Below are 19,783 nucleotides of genomic sequence, written 5' to 3'. Positions count from 1 at the left end.
CGAAAGTCAACAAAAAAAAACTCCCTTTTTTTCCTTTTTTAAACAGCCCGTAAATTTCCCACTGTTGGGCTAAGGCCTCCTCTCCCATTAAGAAGAGGGTTTGGAACATATTCCACCAGGCTGTTCCAATGTGGGTTTGTCCAATGCACATGTGGCAGAATTTCGATGAAATTAGACACATGCATGTTTCCTCACGATGTTTTCCTTCACCGACGAGCACGAGATGAATTATAAACACAAATTCAGCACATATATACAGTGGTGCTTGCCTGGATTTGAACCGGGGATCATCGATTAAGATGCACGCGTTCTAACCACTGGGCCATCTCAGCTCATGAAACTCACATTTAAACACAAATAAAACTTTTTGTCTCTCAAATTTATTAATATCTCTAAATAAACTTGATTTATTTCTTCTTAATTTTAATATTTTCACTAAAATTATTGTTGTAATTGTCGGTTTCACAGATGAATAAATATATATTTACGTGTTTCCAATTATTTTTATGACTCCATATTTTTCGCATATAAATATTGTTGAGGGCATTTGTGACAGCTAATGATTCTATATCTTTAATTGGGTTGTCTGGAAGAGGTGGCTAATTAGGCATATGTACGCTCGTTCTACTGCACAATATTATTAGTATTTTACGAGTGTCTGAATTTTATTGCTTCTTAAAAATATTACAGCTGTCAATGATTGATTTTATAACTCGACTAGCGTAGATCCTTGTACGTATTAAAAAAAACATAAGCTAGGTGCGATCGTTTTTGATGAACCAGTTAGATTAATAAGAGTTGTTATCTCAGATTTAATTACCCTTAATCATGTCTTAGAGTAAAATACAACTCATAGAAACCAAATATTATTGACTTAACATTCTACCTAAAATCTATATATTTATAATATATTTGTATATTATAAACATATAGATTTCAAATATTTTTAACAAAGAATCTTTAACTAAAATCTCAGCATTGGTTTGGATAGTTGAACTTGCTTAACTAAGGAACTAGTATTTGTATTCATACAAATAAAATTAATTAAACTATTAGAATTCCACTGTGTTACTTACTTATTAGCGATAGGAAGATTTTTTTTATTTCGTTATGTATTTCGTATGTTATAATTTAAATTAGTTTTTTAATTATTGTTTTAATACAACGGTGAACCATTCCCTGCTCGCTAAAACCAATATATTAAAAAAATAAAATTTAAATAAATATAAATATATAACATTTTAATATATAAGTTTGTGATATTCATGACCTAATTTTACATATTTATTTAGTTCAATTCAATTATTACTCAAAATTGAAATTACATATTATAATTTTCGGCGAAAATGACGTTTATAAAATTGGAAACATTCCGTTAAAATGTTACCACTAAAAACTTTTAATTTAAATTAATGAAATATTATAATAATATATATACCACATTCAAAATACTTGTTTTTATAAAACAAACACATGTCCTAAATACGTTTATGAATGTCTAAGTTCAAAAAATTGTCCAAATTTTAATACATTTTAATATCAATCCCTGACAACACTTTATAAAGAGGGAAATCAAAATCTCTTTTATCATTTCCGATCTTGACAACCTGCGCATAAGAGCTGCTACTTTCCATTACGATTTTAAAGTGTACCTACTTCAATTTTTGACAAAGAACACTCGCCGAGAATAAATCGTTTTATTTTTGTTTTTCATAATTCCTTAATGTCAAATTTAATCCAATTGATTTATTAAAAGCTTGAGTCTTGTTATAAATAATTTTAATACAAAGTGAAGGAATTCGTTTCGTTGGACTGTCTCGAGTGAGGGCAGACAGGGGAAAACGAATTGCAGTTCGTTTACTATACGTAGGTAGGTAGGTTTACAGATTGGTATGGATAGACAGATCATCTTTCGGTTCAATGAATTTGTCATCTAATAGAGGCAACCAGTCTCTTGTAAATTTAGATCTAGTCTATCTGATTCATATGTAAGTATATAACATACACATACATCTAAGGCAGACAGATAATATTGCAAGGTACTATATATTATAGATAACATTTGTTTTAAATATTAATACGAACATATAAGCTCTATATTAGCGGGCTACAATATGTATATTTGATGATCTCATGAAATGCCTCAACTTCATTCGAATATATTATATGGAAGTATGTACGTTACAAATTATTTTGAAGAAATGAAATATATATATCTACTTTTATTATAGATACAAAAGTAACAGTATATGTTTGTCTGTCTGTCACGATTTTACGCCAAACCACTGAACAGAATTTAATGAATTTGGTATAGAGCAAGCTAGAACCCTACGGAAAGACACAGGCTTTTAGAACACATGATGAGCCCAAAACCAACCCCTAAAACGTGAGGCGACAATTGTCATAAATTCGTGCAAGATACGATATCAAATAAAAGAGTATTAATTTTTAGCATTTTTATTTATTTATATGCTATCGTTTCGTTTTCTTTGACTCACGTGGCATATATGATTACAATTGCTAAATATACTGATTCATTTTACTAAATTATATTATATATATTTGGTCTGACATCTTGGATATGCCGCCATATTGGATTTAGAATTGCGTCACATAGTTAAGCGTGTATAGTAAGACACAACTTAGATGTAGCATCGGTAAAATTCGTAAAAGCGATCACATCCGAATAAAGTAGGTACGCTATCCCAAATTATCAATATTTATTTTTTATGTGAATATGATCTAACCCAAACGTAACAACTTGTAATATTGTATGACCTAATATATTCGTTGATTTGACACGTCGATTTACATGCACTTGCTTTCTTGGTATACCGAGAAAGCAAACCTAAGTAACCTAGGTAACCAAAGTAACCTATAGCGTCGAACAGCGTCGAATGGCGCAATTGGTAGCTTTTCCTATTGGTTGTATAAATCACCAGTAATCGATTTTATTGAATTTGCCGATGCTACATCTGAGTTGTGTCGTACTATATCTGCTTCTAAATTGAGAAGAATTGCAAGATTTCATCCGTGCCTACAAACAACCATTGCAAGTCAAATAAAAGCTACAAATTATCATTATTTTAATATTGAGTTAGAATTTTTATAAATGTAAATAATAGCCCGTAAATTTGTCTGCCTAAGCTTTCAGCATTTTCTTCCGCTCTGCTCAATTGCGGGTAACAGGCTTTTATCCACCGCATGCAGGTTTCCTCGCGACGTTTTCAATCCTCATGGAGCTCGAAATGAATTATAAACAGATTAAACCCTTGAAAATTTAGCCGTGCACGCTCGTTTGGATGTGAAATCTTTAGGTTACGATTCACGTATTCTAATCCCTGGACCATATCGTCTTATAACTGACATGTATTTATATTAAATTATTGTTTACTATTCTACTATTGCTATATACACATATATGTATATATAGCAATAAACTTCGATATATGTTATTGTTTATCTTATTTCGACGTCAGATATCGAGATACATAATAATGGCGAGTGTGATATTAAGGCTTCGGATTCCGTTGAATAGAACTTTCGTAGAACTTCCCGGGATATTTGGCAACGCAAATAATGACAATATAGATTACAATTGTGATTTAACTTTGTTTTAGTAAAACGTATGTATGTCAATGCAATCTTAATTTGACTGTCCTATTTTTCGCATCGAGATTTTTATATAAAAAAATATCTCCACTGCAACCTGGCGTGGTGTCTGGTAATTAGCCAATCGCCTTCAAATAGGCCCCCCTTCGTTGAAATAATTTATAATCATCGTAATTTATCTTATGTTACAAAATATTATGCGCATTATTCTTAACTACGGTAATGCACTTCCTTTTAGAGTTCGTATATGTATTTTATGAAAGGTATATTAAAAATAAAATACAGTTATATTAGTTTAAATAATACTCATATATGTAAAAAAATTGAATAAAGATTCATTTTTTTGGAGTATGTGTTATTAATTAATATTTTTACTATGATTGCCTTGTAAATATAGCGTGTCTTAGGAATTAACTATTTTTTCCTACATTCGGCTATAATTGTGAAGGTATACATTTGAAATTGAATAGGCATTAGCTTAAGCATTTAGTTCTATAAAATTAACATCCCACTGCCTGGCAAAGACTTAATATGAGTGCTTTTACTTTCAAATAAAACCTGTATCCATGTCTAATAAAAAGGGTTTGTAAATTTATACTTGAATAAATTATATTTTCCAATTTTAGCTTGGTTTGCGGCATTCAAAACTATTTGGTAACATAAACTAGAAACTATTACTAAAATCATCTTTTTATATTTTAGAAATACATGGTTGTAAACTCAAAATAAACAAAGTTTTTAAGTTTCTATTTGCATACAAATCTAATAGATTAAGGGACATTTCGACAATTTTGGGGTTGGTGGACACTGCATACGCAATATGACCACTATATTCAAATATATTATATTAGAAAAATCAATAAATCAAAGCTATATACGGAGAGGCCTAGTGACGTTATATTAACAATCCTGGGAATCGAGCATTCGAAAACGCAACAGCGCCGAAACTTTTCATGTTAGAAAAAAATGTCGGACTCATCGCAAAAAAAGACACAAAGTTTTACATTTGTATGCGTCATCAAAATTTAAGTTTCTTGTACTAGGCCCTATAAAATATCCTGTACCTCCAGGTAATGATTTCGTTTCAATATAATCTGCATACGAAATCATTATTTGGGTTTAACGTGGGAATCGTTTGCATAATGTTATAGAAACACAGGTTTTTCTTATACAAGATTTTATGAGTAGTTTTTATTTGACCTTCAAACTCACCTATTAAAGCGCTTACAGTGATATAACGTCTGTAGACGGAGCTATTCCTTACAATTTAGATCCCGTAAGAGCTCAGGTGCCGCGTTGCGCATCGCTATTTATTTTTGTCTATATATAAATAGGCAAAGACAAAACAGGTTCTCCTCTGTTTGTCGACCGATTTTTCTCTTTTATCATTTCGAAGCTATTAATAAACATTATTACTATCAATAAAAAGGAAATAAAAATAAAATATACCTATATATTTAAAACATTTCATAAATGTTTTCTCCAAACTTCTATAATGATTCTTGTTGAATTTCGATCACTGGCCACGCATTACTTTTATTAAAAAAGTTTACTAACTACATTTATAAAGAAACATTAGCTGCTATACCGCCTGCGTCCGGGTGAAATAAGAAATTTATTTATTTCTCGATCGCAGTGCTACGTAAGGAATCCATCTAAACCGGGACCCACTCAAATATACAAAAAGTTTTCATGAAAATTGTAGAAGCGTTTTACTAAGAGTTCAGTTACATTAATACGACCTCCGTGGTAGAGTAGCATGTACACCGGTTTTCATGGGTACACTACTTTTAAGTCCCGGGTTCGGATTCCGGCCGAGTCCATGTAGAAATAGTTCATTAGTTTTCTATGTTGTCTTGGGTCTGAGTATTTGTGGTAACGTCGTTACTTCTGATTTTCTCTACCACCAGTGCTTTAGATACTTACATTGGGATCACAGTAGTGTAATTAACACATCTAAAGACATGCATAATTATAATTTAACTTTAAAGCGTATAATATGTACTAATGTTGAAATGATACTACACAGCAATTTAAATAAATAATACTTAGAGAAATACTAAATTATATATAACGAAACAATAACAAAAACAAATTCTAAAATGAATATTTTTAAAGACGCCTTGTATGACTGTTTTAATAGCACAATTAGTTACATAATGTATCATGTAAAATTTTGTTACTGGTTGTTGGAGGAGTACGTTACATCGCGTTTATTGCGAAAATTACGAGGTATTTCATTAGTGATTTATTGGTTACATTTGAAATTTTCGGAATGAGATATATCATCGCCTTAATAGCTTTAAAGTACATACTTAAATCCTTAGCGATTAAGACCACCAGTATAATTCAATAAAATAAAAAATACGATGTAAGAGCTTACTTGAATAAAGTATATTTCATCTTTGATTGATTATTGCATGAGCCATCTTGAAATTACCTTAGGGATATTATTTCAATGATTTAATTCATATTGTCCTTTATTACCAACCAATTAGAGCTTCTAAACAAAATAATAAAACATGTTAAAACGATGTTATGACGGTTCGGTGGTAACTGTTCGGCATATAAAATAGCTATAAGAGAAGAAACAATAAAATACTTTGCTACACTAGTAAATATTAAGGTAATAAAGAGTCGTGATATTTTATCTTCAGAAAGATAGGTAGACACATGCAAGTCGAATAATTTCCTTGTACAAGAAATTTGCAAAAAGCTATAATAAAGTACAAGAATATTTTCGTTGTTTCGAAAAATAAAAGCTACAACAAACACTTGTAATTGTAATCATTTCTAATTTTCGTGTTTATTATTTATTCTTATAAATCGATTCATTTTTAATCTACGAGTTGATTAAAATCTGCCATTGTTCTAGTGATCGCAACGAGCTGATGCGGGAGCGCGAGAGGGACCGCGAGCGCGAGCGCGGCTATCTCAGCGACCACAATACGAGGTCTGTTTGTGTCCCATCTGAATGAAAAAACAAAGAAATTTTGCTTCTCCTTCCAATAAGCTCCTTAAGAAATACTTATCGAAGTTTTTTTTATTACCTCAGAAGGTTCTTTATTGGTTGCGATAAAATTCTCAATTAAATATGATAACAATTTTGTAATATAAAACAAAGCATACATAATCTATTTATATACAACTGCACTCCGTCTTATATAATAGCAAAGCAAATAATTTTCAAAATATTTTTTTTATAACATTGGTAGACGGGCTAACATAGAGGTCAAATATAGACAATGACGCTGTAAAAAATATTAACCATTTTTTACAGCGTCAATGCGACACCATTCTTGAGAGCTAAGATGTTATGTCCCTTATGCCTGTAGTAACACTAGCTCACACACCCTTCAAACCGGTACACAACAATATTGAGTACTGTTGTTTGTAGAATATCTGATGAGTGCGATACAGCCCAACTGAACTTCCTTTGTTATTGTTTTTTATTATTACTTATGTTAATGTTATTATTAATAACACGTTTTTTATAGGGATCGTATACGAGATCGAGATCAAGGATATCTAAGTGATCACCAGTCAAGGTAAGTGAAATTATAACGCCAACATTTCATTATTCTAATTGTTAATCTAGACAATGCAAAAAGTAAAATTTTGTTTAAATCTCTGTTAGTTTTTTCGAAGATAATACTTTTAACATATTACAAGAATATTTTGAGTTACTTGTCGTTTCATTTGCCGGTACATTTCTTTAAACTTTATACACCGTGAAACTTATATGTGAAATTATTGATGCATTATAAACATATAACTTACAATTTTTTCAAATATATTATGAAAACTGTTAGTAAACATTTAGGGTTCCATTTATGTCATTGTGAGTAATTATAATAACTAAATTCAAATAAAAATGTTATTATTAAACGTAAATATATTCACACGAAAATTAATCACGAATACATTATTTGTCCCAAAACCAACACAAGATAAGTTAATAATTCCAAAAAATATATTCTTATTAAAAAATATATAGTTAGCATTATAGTTTTTTCTTGACCATGATGTTCCAAGGGCAGCATGTTTGGCTGTATATAATGAGGTCTTAGGTTCTGTTTTCGAGTCGAAATAGTTAAAAAAGTATGGGTTTTCTGACGGCAAATTCTTGGAACTATCACACTGGGTTTAAGTTGACATTTTCACATTCCCAAGTCTCGGAAAGAATGTAAGGACCTTATTTAAGACTTTCCATGTAAATACACACTACACATGCTATATATATACTAAAGCATTATACGATTTTATATCTCGTGCAATAGTCCAGTCCATAAAATTGGACGCCGTAGTCGAAATTCGGTCAGACTCCGTCATTATAACTTGTCATCATACTCTTGACATTGTCCATTGTTAGATTGAACTGGCTTAAAATCAGCTGTAAGATTTGAATGAGACAAAATTATAAAGTTTATAATAGATTCTACTAAAATATTTATTACCTGTATTATGACTTTATAAAATAAATACTTGGATGTAAATTAATTTCAATAACTTGATACGTGATGTAGCGAAACCTTTTAGTAATAAATAATAATTTATGAGATGCTAGTTTTTATATTTAGTACCACGCTGTTGCTGTTAAGTAACAATGTTAATGCATTTTATCAATAGCTTGGTTTTATATAAACTTTAATAATACATTTATTTAGTCATATATCTCGACGATGATGGATAAAAGTTCTTTAAAGTAAATGATTTGAGACTAATACTCCCTCTACACTAGTGAAAATCTATATCCGTTTGTTATCTATATCCATATCAATATCCATTTATTAATGTGCCCACACTACATGTAAACGCATACTGATGTTCACCCTACACAAAGAGTTTTCCCATCCATGTTTCTTCTTTACCTGCTAAAAACGAGGTTTATTATAAATTATACAATTTTGTATAAGTAATAACTCAGTCTCTTTTTTCTCAGTATCTTTTTGAGTAACATTTTTTTGTTAAAGAATAAATTTAAAATATAAATACAGTGCTTCGTTAAAACCTTACCATCTTTTTCGTTCAGCCTTAGCACTCAATAAGGCGTCTGAAACTATATCGCAAAGCTATTTAATCCCCTAGAATAGGATAAAAAGCATCACACTATTTTCAATTCTATTAAAGAGCACCCGTAGTCTTTATAGGACGGTCTCCGCTGCGGGGCGCTACTCGGCCTTCTTATCTCAGATTTGTCCTTATTTAGAAATGGACGTATTACAGAAATGTTTGAATCATACGCTGAGTCGTACAGTTACTTCGTCTAAAGCACAAATATAATATAAAAGAAACGCTGATTCGCTGTATAATAAATAAAATTTTAACAAAAAGAAAAACCGACTTCAAACAAAACAGTATTTTAAAACAAATTAAAATGCACTAAAAAGTAATAAAAATAATTGCATATTTAACATATTTTTGAGAGTCCTCCTAGGTAAAATGAAATGAAAAATATTAGACTACTTAAAAGTCGATTTACGATTATATAATGTAGTTATAGTTATTGTTATATTTGGAGCCGGTGTCAGCCACAGGCACACGCTTCAACAATCAAAAGAAAGAAGCGATACGAGCCTTTTGATTGACCCAGTATAATATCGTATAAAAGGTAATTTGTAAGAAACATTTCTTAAAGTATTCTCGTATTGTTTTTTGATAGGTATAGTATAGGGTTGGCTGACACCGACTCCAAATATAGCAATAATTATAACTACATTATACAATCGTAAATCGACTTTTAAGTAGTCTAATATTTTTCATTTCATTTTACCTAGGAGGACTCTCAAAAATATGTTAAATATGCAATTATTTTTATTACTTTTTAGTGCATTTTAATTTGTTTTAAAATACTGTTTTGTTTGAAGTCGGTTTTTCTTTTTGTTAAAATTTTATTTATTTTTTGATTTTAAGTGAAGCTGATGTAGACTAACATTTTTTTCTTAATATGGATAGATTAAGCGTGCCGTTTATATGAATCAGAAACTACTTCAGGGGCAATTTCAAAAGAAACTTTCGAATAAAGCAAAAATAGACTTTCGAAAATGCGTCTTTAATACGTCTTGCGGCGTAAACTACAAGGTACCACCCTCGAATGAGCTGTAATCGACCTCTGTAAAAAAACTTTGCAAAAGAGCTATTCGTATGCTATGTCGTACATCATATGACATCACATCATATACACAAAATTTGATTAAAGACAGAAAGAAATTCTGCCTCAAATCGCAACCTAACTGTAAGCCGTTTAGGAGTTCCGTCAATACATAGTATAAAACAAAGTCGCTTTCTCTGTCCCTATATCTTTAAAACTACGCAACGGATTTTGATGCGGTTTTTTTCAGTAGATAGTGTAATTCAAGGGTTTGTGTATATAATAAATGAACAATATAGTAAAGAAACACTGACAATTTTAGAAGTTTGCAATGTGATGTCGTAAATAAACAAATTCTTTAGTATATTTAGTATCAGTATTGCACCCGTGAGAAGTCGGGGCGGGTCGCTAGTTGATTATAATATTCGATTATAACAATTACATGAACATAACCACGTTCCGGAAGGTGATTCAAATATCCAAGTAACCCATAAATAAAAGATTCGACCGAGTATTGCGAACGTGCTCCTCAGAATTGTTCCGTTCCCTCCCGTTCCCTTAATTTGTCATGGATCCTGTGCTCAGAACCTTACCAAACTTTCACCAAACTACCCTTAAAGTACATCCTTTATAATAAAAAAAGAATCATCAAAATTGGTTAACGTGATTTTCAGTTATTCACCTATTTGTCGCGCATATACATAATGCAAATTTAAGACTTATGTCGTTTTCATACGGATACCATCATCGGAAAAAAAAAAAAAAAAAATGGGACCTCACGGGAAGCACTACCTTTCAAACAAAAAAAAATTATCAAAATCGGTCCACCCAGTAAAAAGTTATGAGGTAACAAACATAAAAAAAAAAAAAATACAGACGAATTGATAACCTCCTCCTTTTTGAAGTCGGTTGAAAATAATCACTACTATTTTAATTTTAAAAAATATAATATTATTGAAACAACAAATAGAAGTGTGTTCGCTGTCGTCATAATTATATGATAATTGATTCTGCATTATTTGCGATATAAATTTTCTTTTCAACTAGATCATAATATTTTTTTGGAACTATGCCGGCAATTGCATAATTTGTGCATCATTATGTAAAGGCAATCTAAAATACAAATGAAGATTCTTTCTCTCAAATACAAACATAAATACAAAAATATACGTATAACTTTAGTTTTTATTGTAATACTGAAAACATGTTTTGATATTTTTTCTGTTCATTGGTTTGTTTAAATCGTTTCATGATTGAAATACATAGCTCAATTTTTTCAAATTGTACAAACCGCTCACGCGGTTGTTTTTTATTGTTAAATATAGTAAATGATGTGTATGTATGCATTTCTTAAAAAAATACCACTGTTTTACATGAAAAATAACACAAAATGTTTTTACAGCAATGTTTATGTTATACTTCGTTCCAAGGCATTACTAAAATCATTAAATCAATTCAATGAAATCGATATTACAAGAAACGCAAATTTCAAAACAACTTTGTAGAGGAAATTGGAAAAATATTTTTAAAATATGAAATTCACTTCGAGTAAATCACGTAAAAGGTATATTTAGGCACAGGGGCGCTCGCCCGTACATTTCCTCTCATAATACCGATGCTGTTAAACTCGTAATAGATTCGAAGCGAGTTTCAACCTGACACGAAGCTGTTGTGACTCTTGGGGATTGTCGAAACGTCCATTCTAAATTAGGTTACCCAATGTAGGAAACGGTTTGATTTTCCTCTTTATTTTATTTTGTGATTACTTTTTCAGTTTGCCTTTTTATGGTAAGAATAGAAGCTTATACTTTTGCATTTATTTTAATTTTTGAATATATTTTTAGAGAAGTTAAAAGTTTCTCAATTTATGTTTTCTTTTTATTACTTATTTGATAGTTTTGATACCTTATGGTATCTGTTTAATTAACAATAATAGTGAAAAAATAATACATGTTTACTTTAGATATATGAAAATAAGTATTTTTATTTATGTTTAAGTAAATATATCAGTGAAATTAAACATGTTTTCCAAAAATCAAAATCAGCAATCACATCAGAATCAGCATATAAATTGAGAACACGAAACAAATGACGGTAAAATTTTCTATAGAAAAGTTATTTTTTTTTAAATTAACCTGTGATCATCCTCAAGGCATTAAATCGGCTTACAAGCACTGAAGCGTTCGAGGAACACACACATAAAAACAAAATGCGACCGAATGAATAACCTCGTTTTTCTAAATCGACTATGTCGTGTGGCGTAACATTTGGATTAATAAAAGCATTTGAAAAAATGGACTGACTTAATATGGAACATGTGTATAGTCATCTCATTCGCTTGGAAAAGAGAACGGTTGCGTTAAATGCATTGAAATAGCGCATTATCTTGACTATCTCGCCTTAACCATCTCGGGTTTGTTATGTAGCGCTACATTGAATGCACATTGTTCACCTTTACTACAAAAGTTTATGAATATATTAATGGGCTTGAATCCTGTATTTCGGGACAATTTCAGAATCAAGTTCTATTTAGTTTAAAGCTTTTAACAAAACATTTCTTAATAATAATATGTATATTATGATATGATATTCACTGGCAAAAGCAACAACCACTAATATTTTATTTTTATACCCATTTATCAATCAAGTATTAGCAATAAAACCTGATCAAGTTTTACCTCAAATCGTTTTCAAACATGTTTTAAATAATAAAAATAAATTTATTTTTATGGAAATAAATGAAGACGAATTTAAAGACTACGTATTAATTTTCTGATTCTGTTTTAGTTTCGTAAGCGCGTCTCGTTGCGCATCGTGTATTGGGGAGTCGGCGCGCTCCGCTTGGTATCGCCACTCCGACGGCTGGCGCGGCGCCCCACCGCCTGGGCCTCGTCGCTCACCGTGGGACTCCTTACCCAGTCTCCGACATGAAGGAAGCCTTAACGATTCCGGTTATAGAAGCAATAGAGCTGATAGCTTTGAGCAGCGGTAAGTTTATTCATGAAAGAAATTATTATTATCTATTAAAATCTTAAGTCACTGACTGCCCGACCTGAAGCTTATGACATTCTAATAAACATCAAATTTAAAATTTTGATCATCATCAAGCCTATAGCATGAAATGCAGCCATATCCGTTTAGTATTAGTATTGGAAATTCCGACTTTATTTATCGTTTTAGAAACTATGGATGAATTGGTTCTAATGTTTTGTATGCCCTATTATCATCTTGTATTACGTGTACTAGACGATAATAATTTATAAGATAACTAAATATCCGTACTACCTGCAAACAGGTACGGTAAGGTTCTATACATAGCTTTAAGATTGAACAATATTAAAAAGAAAAATTCTCGATTTTTCCGTAGTATCTCGTACTTAATTACTTAGTTACTCAATTTATTGATGAAAATCGACATGAAAATCCACATGAATTAAAATTGCGTTGTGTAAATATCAAAGCATACAAATTGTAAGCAACGATTTTGTTATATGGTATGTAGACATTTCGTAATTTCATTATAAGATTGATCGGGGTTCATATGACGAGTTCACAAATAGAAGTACACATTTAATAATAAAACTAAACTGTAAACTAACAAACCCCTAAGGTTAAACTTACCCCTTAGGTCCCTTCGTTAACATAATGACTGAAACTCAATAGCTCAGAAGCCGCTAATTGAATTAATTTAATATATTAAATTATTTTTGATCACACTACGAATAAAATATCACAACTCTGCAAAGATTAAACATATTTTTGGGACAAAGTATTCATTTCAACATAGAGTGTGTTTTTACTGTGTGTCAATCCATAAAAAAAATAAAAAAACAAATAAACATTGGCACATACATGGTCATATACTATAAACGTGTTTTTTTTGTGTTTAATAATAATGTTGCATTGAGGTTACTAAATTGATATAATTTTGTTAATGATAAAAAAGTAACAACTTTTGGCCTGTTTTTTTTTGTTAGGATCTATCTACATCTCTAATCTAAGCATTAGCTTAAATAGATACGAATTATCGTATAAATACAAGTTTTGTAATTATGGTTATAAAACCTAATGTTAAGTGATTATCTACTCGCAAAGACTACATCTGTAAAAAAAATTAAATCTTTTTGAGCCTACAAAATCACACCTGGATAAAACTGACACAGGTTTGGATGCACAAAGCTTTGCTGCTTAATACTAAAAAGTAAAAAGATCTATGTCTGAAATGATTATTTATTAACGAATCGTTTAAACTACAAACCATTTTAAGACTTTACTAGGAATACAATTTGAAGGTCACCTTTGTTTCGTAATACTAAGAAAGTAATCTGCTAAATTTTGATTTTAGGGTGGCTACACCCCTTAAATCTTCTACTTAATTCAATCGACTCGTTCGTGTCACGTGGAAAACGCGCTAATATAATTTTTACCTTTTTTATTAAACCAATTTCCATCAGCCCGATTTGATTTAAATTTTACGTAGACTTTATATATAAACGATAATTTTATAATTATCATATTGACCTGGCGTATGAGAGTTACACGTGTGCTGTAATCGTTCCCTTATTTGGATTATTTTATGAAAAATACGAACTCTAAAATTATTTAAACTCACTTTCCTTTTATTTTGAGCTGCTTCTTTCGAGTTGTTCATAATATATTTTAATTGTTTCAAAATTCTAATGGTTGAATTTCTATCTTCTACATTAAATCTCAAAGACAAAGTGGCCTTATATCCTTGAACAGCTTTTGCTAAACAATAGCTAGAACTGTAATTCATGTCTCGACTTGTTGTGAAGCGCTACGAAACCGATCTACGCATTATCTCGTATACCACAACCACTTATGACTTATGCTTAAGACGCAGCTTACACAATTATTTCATTTGTAATTTATTCTACATATGATTATATAACTAAAGACTAGTAGGTATAAAATAAGTTAACAAGTTAGGTGTATAGGCCTTAAGTTATTGTGTATGTAAATATAACGTATATTTAAGGGTACTTAAAACCTTCACTTTCATGATTTTTACGCTTGACGTTATCCTTATTTCTTTATTTGTGGTTACTTTTATCAGATTTGGATTTGCCGACCGATTTTTAGTTTGTATAAGAGAGTATTTTCTTTGACCTTTTTTGGTTCTCGCATAACAAGTTTTAGAAGGCAGAAGTGACAATGACAACAGTAATTCACAATTATAAGGGATAATGGAAGAGCAAATTTGGAAGCAAATGAGGCTTAGTCAAATAGATAAAAATATTTCAACAAATTCGTAATGTTTTAGTATGGTAAAGAATATATATATCGTTATAGAAACGCAAAAATTTATAGGAATAACTGTAACGCACATCACGTTGGTAAAAACTAATAAAGCCTAAGTAAAAGAAGTATCGGAGAAAGCTGTAAAAATACCCATTACTTTTTTTTATTTTCCTTTAGTTGTCACGTACTAAGAACATTACCCCAACTTTTATTACGTACCTTGTTCAGTATGTGATTTTATAGGACACACAGATGTAATCCGGCGTTGTCGCACACAGTTTCACATCACGTGACGTAATTAAATAATAACGAACACTTAATTCCTAAAATGTAAGCTTATGCTTTATTAAGCACATTAAAAGTTTTAAGATTTAAACTATACTCAAATTCTTTCGGTTGAAATACCGAAATCAAATAAATTTGAGAGGTTTAATAACGACCAAGTTAAGTGAGAGCAAAAATAGTAACAAAATCAATAAAATTAGTAACTCGAAAGTCTTTTATTTCTAGAGAGAAGAAAAATGCGAATTAATTTGGTTACAGTGGGGTTTTCGATCGACAAGACAGTGTGCGGTCGGAGTACGCCAGCGATCGCGAGTCATCCCGTTATGGCATCGTGCAGCAAGCCTCTATCGACAGCACCGACTCCAGGATTTGTTACCTGACTTCTAGTGAGGTAAGTTAAAAGTTTAATTGGAGTTTGGCTCTTTACTATAAGTTTCTTTCCTTGCGACAACATATTTCTATCCATGAAGTAATATTAAAAAAAAATTGTCTTTGTTTGTTTTGTCATTTCCTCGTACTAGATGTTCACTAGCACATTACTTTAAAAAAATAAGTAATATTTGGTATGCAGTATCATCATTTAGATTCTATCAAACGTTAACAATATAAATATTCATATAGGTAAACAGAAAAAATGAAATCAATAAAAATTTTTTAGACAAGTCGTTGATTCGATAAATTGAGAGATAAATGCTCGTTCGTCCATTTTGCAGTACTCTCCAAACGATTTCATTAAGCATTTACGTCTAAAAATAGGGAGCGGCTTTTTAAGTATCATGGAGTTATTAAGCCTCATGAGCACTTAAACGTACGGAGCCATGTAGAAAAGGTTGCGATGCGGTAAACTCTAACATTTTATCTTGCATCAATAGAACATAACGAGGGATAAATTGCAGACAGAAAATGCTTTGGAAATTAGGCTTTCACTTTATAAAACCTTTCGGAGCTCAAGTTATTCAAATAACTTTTCGACTAGACACTGTAATTTCATCTCTAATATACCATACCAATGTTTAATAAGGTTGTCTGGTAGAAATCGCTACCTAGCGATAAGACCGCCTTATTGTGCATCTACTTTTATTTTGTATATATTTCATTTTTATTGTTAAATTACTGTGTTACTGTGGTGTACAATAAAGTATATTATTATTTAACAATATGAAATCATACTTATATATAATATTATGTACGTATTATATAAGTCTGACTATACGTATTATTTGTCAGTCATTTCGATTTAATTATCTATTCGATTCTATTCGATTCTATCCGCAGAGAACAGCTTGACGTATATGGTGAAACACACGATTCAGTCATTGGTTTAATTGAGAATTCAGTACTTGACACTACTTCATTTATCAAATAGCATCCCAATGCACTGATTGAATTACTTTACTTGAGCTTCTGGTCTCTAATCCGGTTTCAAATTATGTCTTTCAGACTGGTTTAGACCCAGTCAGAAAAGAAAATACCTACTACATCGTATTTCCATAATTACGATCCCAATATCAGTTTATATTATGTTGTTCTTTTATTAAAATATATTGAAACGCTTTTGTTTCGAATTTATTTTCATGGCAATTTTAAAGGTATTCAATAAATAATGGACGATATAAAAAATTTATGACGGTATAAATAGACTGTGAATTTCAACAATTTTTAATAATAAAAATTAGTAAATAGACGTTAAAAACAGTTGTTTAAAAATCCAGTTTTAGTTTATTTTGTCGCTATCGTTTTTACCCGACTGTTCTAAAAGAATGGGTTATGTTTATCGCATGTACATAATATGGATGTCAATTTTTTCAAGTTCTTAGCCTAATCGCCTCGATGAAATTATTTTTATGAGATGATTAATTTATTGCTTTAAATATAACATTAATGTCCTTTGCTAATTTTATTAAAAATCTTTGAAGGGCTCTATAGAACCATACGACTATATAGAACCGATATGAGATACAACAAAAAATTACTCGTTTATAAAAGATAGATTATATACAAATTTAATTATTAAAACAAACATTCTTACATAATTTGCAATTACTAATGATTCAATTAAAACATCATTATCATTATATAGTATAAATCTAAGACGCTTACCGCAGTTTGTCCCTGTGTATGTTTAGACCTTTAAAATTACGCAGGGGATTTTTTAATAAATAGAGTAATTCGAAAGGAAGGTTTTTTTATATAAAAAATGAATTATATACAAAAATAGCATACACATATAGCAATGCAAAAGTGCGAAGCCGGGGCGGGTCGCTAGTAAACTATAAAACAACAAAATCCCGAACAAAACTAGAGTTAAAGATGTAAGATGAGGCGTAGGAATTTAATTCCTCCCTCTAGAAGGTCTTACATTACCAAATCAAGAATATAAAGCTTCTTTGACTCTACCATTTCTTTGCAGTTTCTTTAATTATCTTAATTTAATTACTTACTCCACATAACTTTTGAAACATAAACAATTAAACATTTTATTTTTATTTTAATTGAATAAAATAAAATTTAAATGTACTTTTATTTATTATTCAAAATATATAATATTTTAAGGTCTGTTTGTGTTTTTGCGTTCGCACTAAAATTGCACGTAAATATGAAATAACAAAATACAGAATACAGCAGATATACCAAAATTTTATAATTAACCCTAAAATTGCGCAACCTGATTAATTTTTACCTCGGGGCGTAATATTGCGTCGAAATATTAATCTTTTTCGAAACGAATTATGATTTAGACTTTATTAAATATATAACCTCGAGCGTTATTTTAGACTTGATCAATTCTATATCTTACGATGTAAATGAGAATACCGTATTTTTGTATGAAATAAAAATAAATTGAAAAGGGTGTGTGTCATACTTTACGCTTAATCTACTCATGTGTCAGTTTTTCATAAAAAGCGCCTCCAGCGCTTCAAGGGTAATTAAATGATAAACATCCCAAAAATATATTTTCACAAGAATTGATGATATCTTTAATTTAAAAAAGTACTTCACTCAGACCTGAGATTAGGCAGAAGAGAATATAGAAAATGGCTCATTTTTAACGATTGTAAGATGAATACACAAAATCCTTCAAAAAATAATATCCAACTAGTTTGTTCTGTAATTTAACTAAGGATGTACAGAGTAGTGAGCCTGGATTATACGTTGGGTCGCGGGTTTGATTACAGCTCGGGTCAGCTTAATCCGGACTTAACGACCTCACGTTAAGCCGTAAGTTCCGTTTGAAACCACAAATATCTAATAATAATCATTATTTTCTTATCTAATCTTTTAACGGCTTACTTCTAAGAATCGTAGAGTTTAGATGGTGATTGTAGGCAGTTCAAACTAATAACCTAATTAAAACTAAAACTTAAATAAAAATAAATACTTTACTGTAAATATGATAAAAAAGGCATGTATTTTAATAAAAGATACAGGAATATTATGCATATTGGCCATAATGTGTATTCATTTTTATGAATACATACAAGTATTTCTCAAGCTAATTGAGTCCAGCGGATACAACACAAATCCCTTCCTCCATAGAATATCTGGTACTTCATGTACATTGAGTTCAAGCGGTTATTCAGTCACTGAAAAGACAAATCAATAACAGCGGTCATTTCGATAACATACCTTATTCGTATTTTTCTTTTCAATGCCTTGTATATCATTGTCAGATAACTGTATTAGAGGGTGGGCGGGTCGATGTGGGGCTAGTAATTCATATTTTACCTGATCTCATTTAATACATCTACATAAAATAGATGAAGTACCTTCTAGCAAAATAGCCCGAGGTAATATCGGAGTGAGATCTGGGAGAGCTCGGGGATGGTCGGCGGAGTGTGCGCAGAGCGCGGCGCGCGGCGTTGCGCCGTGGGCACCACTACCGTGTCCTCAACGTAGCATTAAAAATATTATTTTGAGGTTAACTTTCTCTACTCACAATAAAATGAACTGATGACAAACGTGTGTCCTGAAAGCTTCGATTCGTTTAAACACTGACGTGTCGAATGTCGCGAAAGAGAACTTTGCACCGAAAACTGAGACGTTTTATTTGTGTAAATACAAAGCTTTTACTATCAAGTGCACGGACAAAGAAGATTTTATCATCCTCACTGCGTTTGTCGTTAATGGATAGTATTTCTGATGGTTGTTACAATACAGTTGAACTGTAGACTGATGATAAAAAATATTTTATAGAGTTATCGTGTTGTATAAACATATCCTGCGTCAATTGTAGGGCCTATCTCATGTTACAGTGTTCTTTTAGAGTTGATTAGAAATAAATGTTATAGATTTTTAAATATTAGAAGTCTCGCTTGTATGTCGCTTAATCCACCTGTGATATTCTTTCTTAAGTGAATATTGACTTTTGTGAATAATTTTTCGACTGCCGTTAAAAATATAAACAATAAAAAATCCTTAGAGTCATCGTCTTATGCTAAATTGCGTTTTAATATTAGGAATTGATAATAACTAAAAAAATAGGAATATAGTATAAAAAATGTTTTATGTGTAATAGTTCTATATATACCTATT

At 30.7% G+C, this 19,783-nt stretch overlaps 1 protein-coding gene across 12 annotated transcripts in view; it reads left to right on the top strand.

Annotated features, from left to right (window-relative positions):
• The window catches only part of LOC124530569, an 87,708-nt gene that overhangs the window by 18,864 nt on the left and 49,061 nt on the right, over positions 1-19,783 (top strand). For all 12 annotated transcript variants that reach the window (XM_047104789.1, XM_047104788.1, XM_047104784.1 and 9 more), the window contains exons 16-19: positions 6,488-6,565; positions 7,110-7,160; positions 12,491-12,691; positions 15,509-15,641. In XM_047104789.1, the coding sequence (XP_046960745.1) occupies positions 6,488-6,565; positions 7,110-7,160; positions 12,491-12,691; positions 15,509-15,641 (463 nt within the window). The remainder of the gene's footprint in view (positions 1-6,487; positions 6,566-7,109; positions 7,161-12,490; positions 12,692-15,508; positions 15,642-19,783) is intronic.

This window comes from Vanessa cardui, chromosome 6 (assembly GCF_905220365.1).
Source record: "Vanessa cardui chromosome 6, ilVanCard2.1, whole genome shotgun sequence".
Taxonomy (NCBI): domain Eukaryota; kingdom Metazoa; phylum Arthropoda; class Insecta; order Lepidoptera; family Nymphalidae; genus Vanessa; species Vanessa cardui.
Note: the sequence above shows the minus strand (reverse complement) of the source record. Positions and strands in the feature narration are given on the sequence as shown.